Below are 14,511 nucleotides of genomic sequence, written 5' to 3'. Positions count from 1 at the left end.
ATCAGGTGGCCAAGAGAATATTTTTGTGAAACATATATTACTTGGCAGGTCGGTAAGGCGCTGAACTCGCATTCTTTTGTTACATTGAAGAGAATCGAACTCTAAACCTATCATAATGCTAATCCATTACCCCGTTCTTACTCGTCATTTGGGTAATAGGCAGACCGTTGAATTGTAAATTTAAGCGTTTGGGTAAAATGTTATTAAACGCTAGAACTACAAGATGCTACACAGGTTCTCTTGGTAGCCTAAATATCTCGTTCACAGTTAAGACCTTGTTACTATGAATCAGTATCAGAATAAATGTCGCAAGTGTAGGATAAGCAAAGGGTGGTGCTATCCACACACCTCTCAATTTTTGACAATCGGATCGAATAAATTGAAAAAGATTTAAAGAAAAAAAATTATGTGAGTGGAAAAAAAAGGGCATGCGGATAGCACCATCCTAAACACTCGTTTTTATACATGATTTCTCAGGTATGTCATACCCTAAATCAATGTGAGACAAATTCTGACAATCGGATCGAATAAACACATAATATGATATGAATGAGAATAATAGCAATTCCTTGCAAGTTAACATACCTTGTTAGTCGAGCTAGTTCTTATTATCAATTTATTGATGTTTGTAGTAACCTTCCCAAGAGTGGGCTATGCGTCTAACATATGTAAATAAAGTTCAAAATTTGGTCTAGTTGCAACTAATTTTCACTCTGTCGGGGAAAGTCCCGAGTTAAATCACATGAACGACGCTTGTTGATAAAAAAAACCATACGAAGAAAATGAAAGAAACTGGAGGATACTGAAGCTAAAAATCAACATGTTTACACTCATTATGGTAACTTGGAACCTAGAAAGTGGGGAAAAAAGAGAAAAAAAAAAAAAAACACTCGGAGGAACTTTTGTTAATGCAACAGAAGCTGGCAGCGATGGGTTTCTGCCACGGCTACAGAGTTATTTACTACCAAAACTAATTTATAAACACTTGCAGCTCAATGAACCTATCTCCTGTACATGGATCGAATTCAGTCATTCACCAACGAGATCGAACAGCAACCAGACATAACATGAGAAATGCATCACGCCGTGCATGAAATTTTGTGCTGGCAAGATGAAAAATTTGCTATACCAAGTAAGCGGAAAGTCACCAACATACCTGATTAATTAGATGAGAAATCCGTCCAACCACCACCTAGTTGGTCTCCTTTTAGTCAGCTTCCTTTCTTCGTCCCCTTATTCTGGGAAACCTTCATCCTTTTCGTCTCCTAAAGATAAACGCTCTTTTCCCATGTTCCTCTTGATTGGTATTTGTAAAGCCTTCTCATCTGGTTTCTCTACATTATATGTACTTTTGGTTATTCCTGCCGAGTGATGATCTCTATCGTTGTTCTTTTCAATATCTTTGAATGGTTTCTGGCAGACGCAAGCCTGTGGAAATTCATGGAATTCACCCCGTCCAGGTTTCACCTCGTCAGGGTCACCCATGAATCCTTTTTGGCATGACTTTACCTTTTTTGCAAATGTTTCCCAATTCATTTGATGCCTAGCCATGAACAAAGCACTGAGCCTCTTAGCATTTGGCCTGATGGTCCTCTTGTGACCCATATACCTCCTACACACGATGAAACAAAGAATGCAACAAATGGTTAAGAAATCTCCCAAAAATGGAAACAACTAAATTTAATAAGAAAAAACTAGTAGAAATAGTTGCACAAATTACAAATATAATTGACAATAACCATGATATCAAACTATACCAAAAAACTTCTGAGATCTTTATATGAAACGTGAGGTGGTTTCACTTGAAATAAATCTCTCTGTGTCATCAATGGATGTCAACGCAAGGTTATTCAGCTGGGAAGTCAACTAAACACACATACACTACTAGACAATATCACAAGTTTATTTGAGGACAGCAAGATCTTAATCTGTAAGATTTATTAACCATTTTTAAGATGCAAATCAACTTGCTCAGTGGGAATGATTTCACTATTGAAAGTTTTTAAGAGTATGCCAATACTCAATTTAAGTACAGAAAATTGTCAAATTTCCGCAAATCTAGCCAGTCTAAATTTTGGGAACAAGTTACAAGAGCAATCAGTATCCCCAATGTCAAGTATAGCAGTATTCAAAGGGGTCAAATCCCACAGAAACTAGTTTCAACTGGAAAAGACAATGAATTTTCTAGCAAACATAAGAAAGAAAAGAAAGGAAAAAAATACTTGAAACTTCAAAACAACATAACTTCGAATTATAAAAGGCAGTGCATTTGTTTAATTAGTTCTTTCAAATACTACTTCTTGTGCTTGTGCAAAATTCAATTTGTAGTTGAACACCGTCATCCTTTGTTAAGTTTACCGCACCAGCATTTTCAGAAACCAAATTTACATAAATTTACTGACCCCTAGTATCATTTTAGATATAAATAATATTTTTAAAATGCATTAGTTCAACCCCAAAAAGCCTGATGTAAAAAGTGAAACAGACTTCTAACCTTCGACCTGCAAGAATCTTGGCCATATTCCCATTATTATTCGTGACAAACACATCACTTTCATCAGAGACAACGTAGTCAATTGCAGCAAGACGGGAGGAGAACGGAAGAAAAGGCTTCAGCTCCTCACTAGCAAGCATCTCCTTTGTATAAAAATGTGGGAAGAGCTCTCTTAGAGGTCTCAAAGTCTCTTCCCCACCATAAATTTCTCCAGAAGCAACATAGAGATACGTGTCATTCGCAAAACCAAGCGCACGCAGCATCAAACCCACCTCATATGGAGTCAGTGGACATTTTCCCCGCTTTCGCTCTTCCTCAGCGCTTAAATCCTAAACAAATAATGAGAAAAATTACACAGATACTCAACAAATTACAGTGTGGGGCCAATTGTACCAACATCACCAGAACTGTACACTATATGTTATATAATGCAATTACAATGCAATGCCACATGAGCTTCATATAAATACAATAAACATATCTTGTTAAGAATTGACACATAGGAGCAAACAATTCCTATCATATTTCATGTTGAGATTAATATGAATCAAAATTATAAAAGAATAGCAATCTTACAGGTAACGTTGCCCATCGTTTTCTTATTTCAGCAAACTCATCTCTCTCTTTTTCACCCCCGCCATAATAACACCCAGAAAATGCTAGCATATCAGGTTCAAACCTGTCATTAATGCGTGTCATCCGAAATCCAAAAACAACCACAGAAATTCAATCATACGTATCATGAAAGGATAGCAGTTCTTTAAGAAGACAACAACTGATTGTGAAGATTATACTGGTACAACAACAACAAATCCTTACCCCACTAAAAGGGAAAATAACCAGAAAAACTACAAAATTCTAAATGTGGAGATTCATAATTCTGGAAATTAGATAAGGTGTATTCTAAGGTAATGTTTGTTTCTGCGCTTTGGTGCTTTGGAATGGGTTTGGCTGCTTTGGCATGCATTCCCCATGACTGGTAAATGCAGATGCGAATGACATGGTCTTTCGATGGGTATTGCAAACCCACAAAAAAAGAAAAAAGGTTTCGCACCCTGAAAGGAAGAGGGGGCTTTCCCATTCCCAATCTCCAGTTCAGCTATGTAATAAGTTATGGTGGTGATTCTTAGAACTCCATTTGTTGGAACAAACACGACAGAAGATCCTGTAGGCAGAGGTGGCCTATACTCTCACTCCTATCCTCCATGACCATACATGAAGGTTGAAATTTAAAAATATCAGCTCCCTTCTAAATTAATAGGCAATAGAAACAAACCTCAAGTGAACAGCGATGAAACGTTTTGCCATCTTCTGCATTCTCATAACGAGTTTGTGACCGAGTTCCTGTATAGATTTTGTAAATTTAAGGGCATGATAATTAACACGGCAACGCAACTTTTGCAGCTCATCGTCGAGGTTACTTGAAAGTCTATAATCAAACTTTGTCAATTGCAAAACCTGCCAAATTGCGTAAGTGTTAATTGCCATTCTGAAACAGACTACAATGCTTTTACTAAGACTGAAGGAGACAAAAGATAAAGAATACACATCTTGTACACCACTGATAGGATAACCATCAGATAAGATCAAAGGGGTCTTACACGTCTCCTCAATAGTATAGGCAAAACTTGTTCAATATAATATTCAGGTTCAGATTTCCTTGGCACACGCATGGTATATGGAGGTTTTTCCATGTTCCGCATGACCTTCTCAGGAACTCTCCGGACAATGGTCACGTCTTTTGCAAGATAAGACATGAACCAATCCACATCAAAAATGTGGATAAAGTCACTGCATAAAACATTAGTGTATTTAATGGGATGAAAATTCAAAGGTCAATTTAAGCACTAGCATGAAAAATTTCAAAGAACAGAATGTAAAACAGCAAAAATATATGACGGGGTTAAAACCTTGCTTGATTCACATTACCTGTCATCCTTCCAGTAGGAATGATGATCCAGCTCGGGTACAACTAAGGTAGCATTAAGAATTCGGGCAACTACCACTGCATCTGTTATCTGATAGCAGGAAAGAAGTTACCATTTTCAGCATTTACAAGACAACTAATTACTTCAGTAAAATAACAAACACTGAAGATACCTTAACCTTAGTCTTATTTTCTCGGTTGGGTCTCAATACCTACTACTTGCAGAAAACTAGAAAATTCAGCTAAACATAAGAACAACAATGTGACTTACTCCTGTTCTTTGTTGGTTCAACCCCCCACTTGTTGCAATCAGCAAATACCCATTCGACAATCGCTCTTTCACAGCCGCTGAATTCGAAAGACAATTACTTCAAATCATAAACACAAACTTAACAATGGGAAGTTGACAATGCAAACATGAAATATGGAAATTGAACTCACTACGATAGTGAGGACCTCTTTGACTGCACCCATAGTAGATTTTCGAGTAGCTGGACTTCCAAACATCAATTGCCTCGCGACCATTTCCATTCTGAATTCAAAACCCACCATTTTTTTTTCTATTAATTTGAATTAAAAATCGAAACTTTAAATAAATAAAAACTAAAAAATTGAAAGATAAAAAAAGGAAAGAGGAGGAGCAGCAGTATAGTACCCGCTTTGTGTAGAATGAAGTGTTCAGGACCAAGCGCTGGGAGTACCACTCGAGATCAGATGCGACCTGGCCGGTGAAGAGCGAAATCAGGCCCAGCCCAAACAGCATCAGCCCACAAACCAACGACCAAGACCACGACACCACCGCCTGCTTCCTCTCCTTCTGCGACGGCGACGGCGCCATTTTGGTGGCGGTGGCGGGGGCGGTGGCGGTGACGGAGGCTGGAGCGGGGGCGGGGGATCTCAAGCTGAGCACGTGCTTCTTCTCACCACCATTGCTGAAGCCGTTCTGGTGGTGCTGCTGTAATAGAGCCAGCTTCGCTGCCGCCGGAGTCAAGCTGAACAGCCACGCCTTCGCCACGCCCATACAGAACAACCACCCCTACTTTTCCAACTTATTTACTGGAATGCCATTGTCCCTCCGAATCATGCTTTTCCGGGATCGGATTGCGGAAGCGCGCGCGGCAGAGTGGTGTTTGCGGAGAGGAAGCTGGAAAAGAGGAAGGGCTGGTGGTGTAAATAATGGGAATGTGGGGGGGTCGAAATCGAACGTTGGTTCAATTTGGAGCGCAAACCCTAAAGCCAGGAGAGTGCGGGGTTTCAGACAACAATCACTGTGCAGCTTTTGGCATGTATTGCGAGAGACAGTGGAGATGTCTGGAGAGAAACAAGAGAGAGAGAGAGAGCGCGCGCGTGTCACTGTCTCTAAGAAGGGAAGCTTGTATTTTTATTTTTAGTTTTATTTATTTTAGGGAACTTAAACCAAAAATTTGGGTATAATTCACTTTAATGAAAAATTATATTTTTACATTAAAAAGTCAATTCTATTACTATTTATTTTATCCTTTATTTTATGCTTATCGTTAAAACTCAAGTTTTCAAACCATTTTCATTAGTTTTCCTTTTATTCTACTCTATAGTTTATTTGTTACTCAAAATAATAATATTTAACAAAGATTTGTTTTCGTTTTGGACATTAAAAAAAAAATAAGAGAATTTTATATTTATTGCACCCTAATCATGCACACTCGTGTTTACTTACACTAGCTTAATAGCTTATCACTCTATTATCATCGTGTATAAGAAGGGGTGTAATTGCCCAGATGTCCTAATAAGATTTTAACGAGGCTACTTTTTCTTTTTTTCTTTTTTATCAAATTTAACGAGGCCGCTTCGAACACGTCCCCTTACTCGTATATTTTTTTTCATCTTAATAAAAATATGAAAAATGAATTGCACATAGTCGTTATAAATTTGAAAAAAATGTATGATGGAGTTCTGACAGAAATTCTTTTTATAGAAGAAATGAGTACGAGTAGCATATGTCCAAACAATAAAAAATATGTATGGTTGAGTAAGAACTACAGTAAAAACTCATGAAGCTAACAAAAAGTTGATAAAATAAAGGGAGGAAGTGCAAAAAATGAGGCATGGCTTGGAACGTAAAAGAGTTTGGATTGAGAACAAGCTTGAATTTAAGGGTATTAGACTGATATGATGTAGCAACATCTGTTATAGTAGCAAGGGGATAAAAGTAGGATAGGCCAAAGACCATTCTAGTTCCTTAGGCCATCTCCAACTGAAGGGTCCAGAGGGTCGAAAATAGCCTAAAAATTGTCTCCAAATTTTTTTCCTATAACTTCTATTTTTTTTCTATAACTTCCTAACTTCTATTTTACAAAATTTGTTTCATATTTTTTTTAAATTCTATTTTTTTCCTAGAACTTCTTAAGCTATTATACAACATTAAATTTAACTAATAAATTATGTTTGGCCATATGGCCCTTTGATCCTCGGTTGGAGACGGTTTTTTGTAACAGGACTGAAACGAGCCCTATGACCCTTTGGCCCTCGGTTGGAGATGGAGGTAAATATGGCCCTGTATTATTCATTAAAATATTAATATTTGGAGGACCAGATGGCTAAAACGAGCTATCTGGCCAGCCCTCGGTTGGAAATGACCTTAGTGACTCCACCCATGGCCACATCGGGTAGGTGGATACTGGTTAGGTTCTGATAGTTTTCCTTCCCTTTTTGTTCATTTTATTTGTTTCATATTAAAGAAAAAAATACATCAAGGTTATTAAAGAAAAAAATACATCAAGGTTATTTTAGGAATCAAGGTGGGTGAGAAAAGACCATTTTCCTTTTTCAACTTTTATTATTGGGTAAGGTGAGTGAGAGAATTGGGCTAATGGGTGGCAATAGTAGTACTCTTTAGTATAGATTATGTATTGTTTATCAAACAAAGAGTGGCTTGATAACTATCGGCAGGTCCAAATTCCAAAGGTAACTCCGTTTTGGATTTACTGAATTACTGGAGGGTAGAGTTGGGGTATTGGTTAAAATGGGAATATACCAGAATTCATACCTTCATTGAAGATGATGAATTTATGAGATCCATGCTGGTTTAAGCGATCAAATGAATTCTATGGATTGATATAACACATAGACCCATAAATAAGTAAAAAAAATGCATGATACTACCTCATGTGGTAGGTTCGTCATGTAGATGATGAATTTTATATCAAATAATTACTGTAGAGTTACTGTGTGGCTTAACTCCACTTCACATTAATAGGTGATAATAAATTTGTATTAAACTTATCATCTACGAGATTCGAACCTAATATATCTCACTTATAAATAAAGAAGAATACCACTAAATTATCATAATAAGTGGCATGATTTAATGTTTAAGAAATCAATTAATCTGTTGTTTGGTCTATTTAGATTTGATTTTGGGTCTAATTAGAATTTGACAGATCTATTTAGGTTGCTTATGATCTTTGTCACGTAGGTTTGTTTTATTGTGTTGTTTAAGGCCTTTCTTAATCACCAAAATTCTAAATCAAGGCATGCCTTTAATGCACTCTTTCTCCTTATTATACAGTTAAAGATTCAACATCTTTGTAGTTTTCGTTCTTATCTCAATTTCATTGGCTCTAAGTCAAAATCACACCTTATGGGCATGTGTCATGCTAGCTTAGTTTTTGCCAATTGGAAAGTTTTCAACAATACTCATCGTCAAGCAATGTATATGTACTCCTATTTGGACAAATAGTCCTCGAAGTTATCGAGTAATCGAAAGATAATCCTTGTGATAACAAAAATTAGAATTTAAATTTTGTGTTAATTGGAAGATAACTACGACGATCATATGTCTAATTAAGCCTATGTCTAATTAAGCCTATATATACATACACACTTGAGAAACAAAACAAAACAATCGATACTTACCATGTGAAATTATTGCTTGCTATAGGCTTTTTCCAATGCTCATGATGTTGGCTATATCTAAAGGATGTCAAGATAGCCTTTGGTTTGACCGGCAGCGCCGGTCTTGAAGATTTTGGGCTCTGTGAGAGACTCCAACAGAGACCCTTCAAAAGTATAGAATTTTGGTTGCTATTAATTTTTATGATTATATATAATTAAGATGATGTAAAAAAAATAAAAAATCTTGGTGTGGTAACAATTGCATTGCAAGAACAATATGATATATCACTGCACATTTAAATCTATATACTATAAATACAGGTAAAATAAAATCATAATCAGGGTCCTTCCAAATTAGGGGGGGTCATGTGTAGTGGCACCACTTGCACACCCTCAGGATCGGCTCTGTTGACCTAATAACAACCATCAATAATGTACTGAATGTGGCTAGAATAAAAATTAAAACAGAAAGAGATGTTGCAAAATGCAAGGTATACAAGGAAGTTATGCTAATAGCAAATAGACTTCTCCAATTCGAGAGGCGAACAACCAATCTGGGATTGCTATGCTTTTTTAATAAATTGCTTTTATTTTACCTTAAGAATAATTAACTGCAAAATAAAGTTGTTGAGCCTTTGATAAACTATATTTTTAAAAGTGTTGTGAGTAGAAGGATAAATAATGTCTTTGTTTAAATTAATGAGCTTTTTATAGGAATTAAAACTATTGTAAAGGCTCAACTCCGCTTTTTATTAAAGTAGCTTTTAAAAGCAACCTACAGCTTTTAAAAAATCCTCTCCGGAGGTCATTAGTTTTAAAATAAGCAATATATTCTATTTTTACCAAACACTTTTTTATTACTTAACTTTAAAGTGAGGCAAGTTTAAAAAATAAAAATAAAAATAAAACCAATCCCAAATTTTAACATTTAACTTAAGAAACACAGCCCAAAACAGGCTCAAGTTTTAACATTTAGCTTAATATCTCATCTGTCCATGCCTAATGAGTTTCGAACTTGAGATATCATTCCCAATAGCATTGTGCCTAAACAACTCAATGGCCACTCGGTTAACATGTTTTAATTTGTAAATTAAATTAAATGTATTTTATTAATGGTTAAATTTGCAATCCTAGTAAATGTATTTTTGTTTCTAAATATAAAAAATTTGTGATGCAGAATAACTTTTTTGAAGTACTAATGACAAGTTGACAACATCATATGTAACGTGTTTATTCATACAATGATTGCTAAGTACTTCTTAATACAATAATTGGAATCCGGATCCTCTTTGTAAAAATCTCGAAGATCTGTGAATATATCCATTCATCGTATATCGTGTGATCAATTTTCGTCTAGTATTGTTTATGTTCAATTTTAAATTTAAAAATAATTTCTTACCATACGATGTACAATTAAACGAACACGATTCATGAATCCTTAAAATCTTCATAAAGAGGATCCAAAGAATATCCTCATTCCAATAATTGATGCATGTTTTAGCACTTTTGGTGTCAAACTTCCTTGGCTCGGGGATTGGAAAAAACAAGCAGCTCCGTATTTTTACTAACAATATACAATTCTGATTTTTTCTTTCTTTCTTAAAAGTGAGAGCATCCTTGTAAGCTACTCACTATGTATATAAGGACATACAATGCTTGACATAAAAAAGTGAGAACCTACCAAGCCAAAGAGTGAGAGCATCCTTGTACGCTACTCACTATGTATATAAGTACATACAATGCTTGACACAAAAAAGTGAGTACCTACCAAGCCAAAGAGTGAGAGCATCCTTGTAAGCTACTCACTATGCTTATAAGGGCATCTCCATCTGTTCGTAGAAAGTAAGGACAAGGACTGCCCTCCAACCCAAAAAATCCTCTTCTGCAGTCCAATAAAACAAGGGCAAGTGGTGGGGACTTTTTTGTGCGTGTGGATGACTAATTTCGGGATTTCATATAATGCACTATAAAAATAGAGAGATGTTTTTGACACTACAAACGTTATTCTACACTCTAAACATATATAAATATAATAAAAGAAAATACAATGGAAATGAGTGCAAAATAACTTTTTAGAATGTCAGTAACGCCACTTACAAACAAAACACTATGATTGTTGGTGTAACCTTTTACCAGATAAGTAGTTCATTAGTAGCGTTCTTATAATGTATTAGCAATGAGTCTACAGTTTTTTTTTTTTTCTTTTTTTGTTTGTTTGTTACTTTAAAGTTCCTCCTCTAAACATAATATTAGGAGATTTCATGATCGGAAAATAATAGGTCACCATAAAAAGTGCACCTTATTTAACACCGCTATAGTGACAGAAGTGTCCCTCCCCACCTAATTAAAAGAAGCGTCTTTAGCACAGGAGAGTCTTCTTTGAAATTGATATCTTTATCTAAAGGAGCAAATAAAAATGTACTTTTGGTAAAAGGGTGGGTTCTAGCTTAGATGGGGTTTTAGATGATTAATGATGACACTATTAATTAAGAAACTAATCTCTTCATCTAGTTTAAAGCTACTGATTGAACATTATTTAATATGCAAATTACATATACGTAATCATATTTGTAATCAAATTAGTCAAAAAATATTATGTTACGATTCCAAGTATTCCTGAACGATTGGCAATTCTTACTAGATAAATTTGTAGCATGCGTGTCAATATAACTTATGTGACATCTTGTCTCGAAATTTATTATATTTTATTTTTAGTAGTAGTGAATTATCAAAATACTCCTGAGATGTCACGTATGCCATTCACGTGAACCTCAATTTTCCTTTCACTTTTTCACTCTTATTTTACTATTTTTAAATAGTACTCATTTTTACGAACACGTGACCGAAGACAGAACTCAATTCGGAGTTATAATGAATAAGTTATTTTCGAAAGGGAATTGTTATTAGCACTCCAAAAATCTCATTCTACACTTCAAACTTTCTATATTAGGAAAGAAAAATACACTTGTGAGGAGTGTAGAATGAGATTTTTGGAGTGTCAATAATATTTCTCTTTTCGAAATGGTGTAAATTTACTTGAGATAAATTTGAATTTTAAAAACTATCTTGTGCAATGTGCTTCACTGCTTGATTTGGCTTGGATAAAAAAAAACAGGAAAACTAATGAAAATGGCTTGAAAACTTTGAGTTTTAATGATAAGGACAAAATAAAGGGTAAAGTGAATAGTACCAGGTTTGACTTTTTAGTGTAAAAATATAGTTTTTCGTTAAAGTGAACAGTACCGTGAGCTTTTCGTTAAAACTCTAAAAAAAAAAAAACAGCACTAGGAGATGCTTAATGTTGAGGGATGACCATGCAAGATGCATTAAACTTATAATTATTTTGGGTTTTAGAAACCGACACTTATTCCATCACACGCATCACTTCATAATCTTCTTTCATTTGACCGGTTCCCTCACATCTCTCTAGCTCTCTCACGCCGCACACCCTCTCTTTCCCCATTTTCAGCCGACTCTCTCTCTCTAACAATTCACTCAACCTCACAACGTTCAACTCTCTTCCACCCCTCCCACACTCTCTCATTCTCTCGTAACTCTCTCCCTCTCGGTAACATGCCAAAACACCACCATAACCACCTCCAAAAATTCTCAAAACATCACCATCTCATCCAAGCTTCCTCCAAAGCCACCCAAAAACTCTCAAAACACCAAGGACGCCCTGAAACTCATCCAAAATCTCGTGACCGTGCCTAACTCAAGAAAAATATGAAGTTTTCATTTCGTATCTCGACGGAACCTAACGAAGAAAACCATCTCTGGCTTGATAAGCTTTGATTTCTTCACTTTCTAAGTTGTCCTCAAGTTGTTCAAATGTTTCCTTGACATGCATGTGGCTTTTGGACGTATCATTTAGTGTTTTCCTTATGCACCATGTTTTTCGGCGAGTTTTAGGATTTTTCCAAGCTAAAACCGTCCAAACCTTGTTGAGTTGATCGAGTTTGAAAGTGTTGGACAACTTCCCACGACCCCTAGACCATGGATTTGAGCTTGCATGCTCGAAACCCGCTATATCTAGAAAGTCCCGAATATGGTAGCAGCTTTTAAGCCAATTTCCCATCACCTCCGACCAAGTTTTGTTCCCCCAATGAGGTATGAACGTTCCTAAGCTTCATTATGATACATCTTGCGCAAAAAATGGTTAAGAAATGACTCTGTTGTGTTATTTTAGAAATTTCCGACGAAAATACCATCCTTGTGCAAACTAGGGGAAATTAAGTTTATTACTTTAGTTATTATTACTTTAATGATTAGTGTAGTAATTTCCCGTTTAGGAGAGGACCATCCAAAGGTGTACCGCAAGCAAAATAGTTGGACAGTTACGACATGCATGTGCCTATGAGTGTGTCTTTTCGTTTTTGTGTGTGTGTGTGTGTGTATATGTATATGTGTTTTTTTCCCAAAAACTGCTTTTATATATTATGATGTGACATGTCATGTTTAGCTTTACAAATAGACTTTTCGTACACTTTATGTTTTTAATATTATTTGTGAGCATAAACTTGTGGCATGATATCCTTACATTTTATTTGCTCATCATTACATGTTTGCACGGTGTCTCTTAGTTATTTGTACTGTCTTGGGCCAAGGACTAGCTTCATGTGTAGTTCACATGCACCGTTTACACTCGCTTTGGGTCCAGAGTTAGGTGCCAGCCTGTCCTTTTGTGTGATGTGTTGGACTTGTATATGATGCGACTAGCGTAACTCATGTGATGTAAAACCTACACCAAGCCTGTTCCATTGTTTGAATATCTCTGCAATGGACTTGTGTGCCTACATAAATTAATGAGCATTGATTTTTTGTAATAACGATTTGAGATTTAATGTTGAGATACCTTGTTGTTGTACTTCACATCTTTTGACTCACTTCTGTTGTAAGGTACCGTATTACATACTAGTATTATAATATTTTTGGGAAACTTTATACTTGTTTTACAACGAGGGGTTACACATTTTCGAAAATAGTGTACAAAATTTTATTTTTCAGGCCCACTCACCTTTGTTTTTCGCCCGTCTAGGTTTTAGTGGTAGAGGTCATGTTGTCGATGAATTTTAATGGCAAAAACTAACATGTATGAGGATCCCTCCCTTCGGTATAAATGTCCTTACTCTTCTTTTACTGCATTTTATATATGCTCTAACATCACTTGTGTATATGGGTTCAATCTCGCTCACATGCGCACTCTAATTTGTCACTTTTAGGTTTTAATTTATTCACATTTTCCACATCACTACACTTTATGGCTTCGTCACCTTCTAGGTGTCGGCCAACATATTGTGATTCAGATGTCTAAGTGAACATTCTGGATCAGGATGTGTCAACTTACAACAACTAAAATTTGTTCAAATTTTTTGTGATACATAAATTAAGGGCACTTATATTTTAGAATGGCCAAACACATCTTTAGATAATCCAAAACGTGTCATAGTGGATAGAAAAAAAAATTAAATCGTTTATAAGTATAAATCATTACATTCCTTTTGGAAGGCATTAACGTTTTTGGTCTAGTGATATTTTTTTTACTTGTTAGTCAGAAATCTCAAATTTAATTTTTATGAATAGCAAATTCGATACCCAATTATGATTGATCTATTATATATTTTACCTCAAAATTTTCAGCTTTCAAGTTTCAATATCACATTGAATATTATATTACATATATTGCACATGAGGCAGAAACACGTGATGCGAGGGAAGATTCTTTTGTTCCCATTGATTGTTTTACTAATTATTATTATTATTATTATTATTATTTGCACGTTGGTTTCATGGTTTGATTATTTATATGATAATCTTCATGCATAAATTTTAAATAAAAGACTGAAATTTATGCGTTACATGGAGTGGGTGTGTTGAAATTTGTTAAGGGAGGAAATTTGATGTGTATCCGAAATTTAATATACTATACCATGTAGTATAATATACGTGAAAAAATTGATACGTCGCACACCACCCTATTTGTTGAATATTTCACTACTTATATACATATATTGTTTTGTGTTATTTGTACGCTAAAAAATTTGTATGGACCCCAAAGCCTGCATTTATGGACTAACATGGTTATAACAGATGATCATCTTACTCAAATTGGGTTGACCTTGTTAATTAATTAATCCATGATCCATATAGTGTGATTGAAACATCTCGTTGTCATCAAATTCACGGTCAGAGGTTTCAATATATGACTGCCAGCCTG

At 35.4% G+C, this 14,511-nt stretch overlaps 1 protein-coding gene across 1 annotated transcript; it reads right to left on the bottom strand.

Moving 5' to 3' along the window:
* Positions 1 to 673: 673 nt before the first annotated feature.
* On the bottom strand, positions 674 to 5,782 carry LOC137710710 (O-fucosyltransferase 29). The gene is made up of 9 exons (XM_068449814.2): positions 5,077 to 5,782; positions 4,863 to 4,953; positions 4,693 to 4,769; positions 4,424 to 4,512; positions 4,096 to 4,285; positions 3,771 to 3,952; positions 3,071 to 3,173; positions 2,495 to 2,823; positions 674 to 1,612 (listed from the first exon to the last, which is right to left on the bottom strand). Exons 1-9 carry the CDS (start codon positions 5,440 to 5,442, stop codon positions 1,234 to 1,236), a joined length of 1,806 nt encoding a protein of 601 aa, XP_068305915.2. The 5' UTR covers positions 5,443 to 5,782; the 3' UTR covers positions 674 to 1,233.
* Between the last annotated feature and the right edge of the window lie 8,729 nt (positions 5,783 to 14,511).

The sequence above is a fragment of the Pyrus communis genome, chromosome 6, assembly GCF_041283825.1.
Source record: "Pyrus communis isolate YQ-2024b chromosome 6, ASM4128382v1, whole genome shotgun sequence".
In the NCBI taxonomy this organism is placed as follows: Eukaryota; Viridiplantae; Streptophyta; class Magnoliopsida; order Rosales; family Rosaceae; genus Pyrus; species Pyrus communis.
The sequence above is the reverse complement of the archived record's forward strand: the minus strand, read 5'-3'. Positions and strand labels throughout refer to the sequence as shown.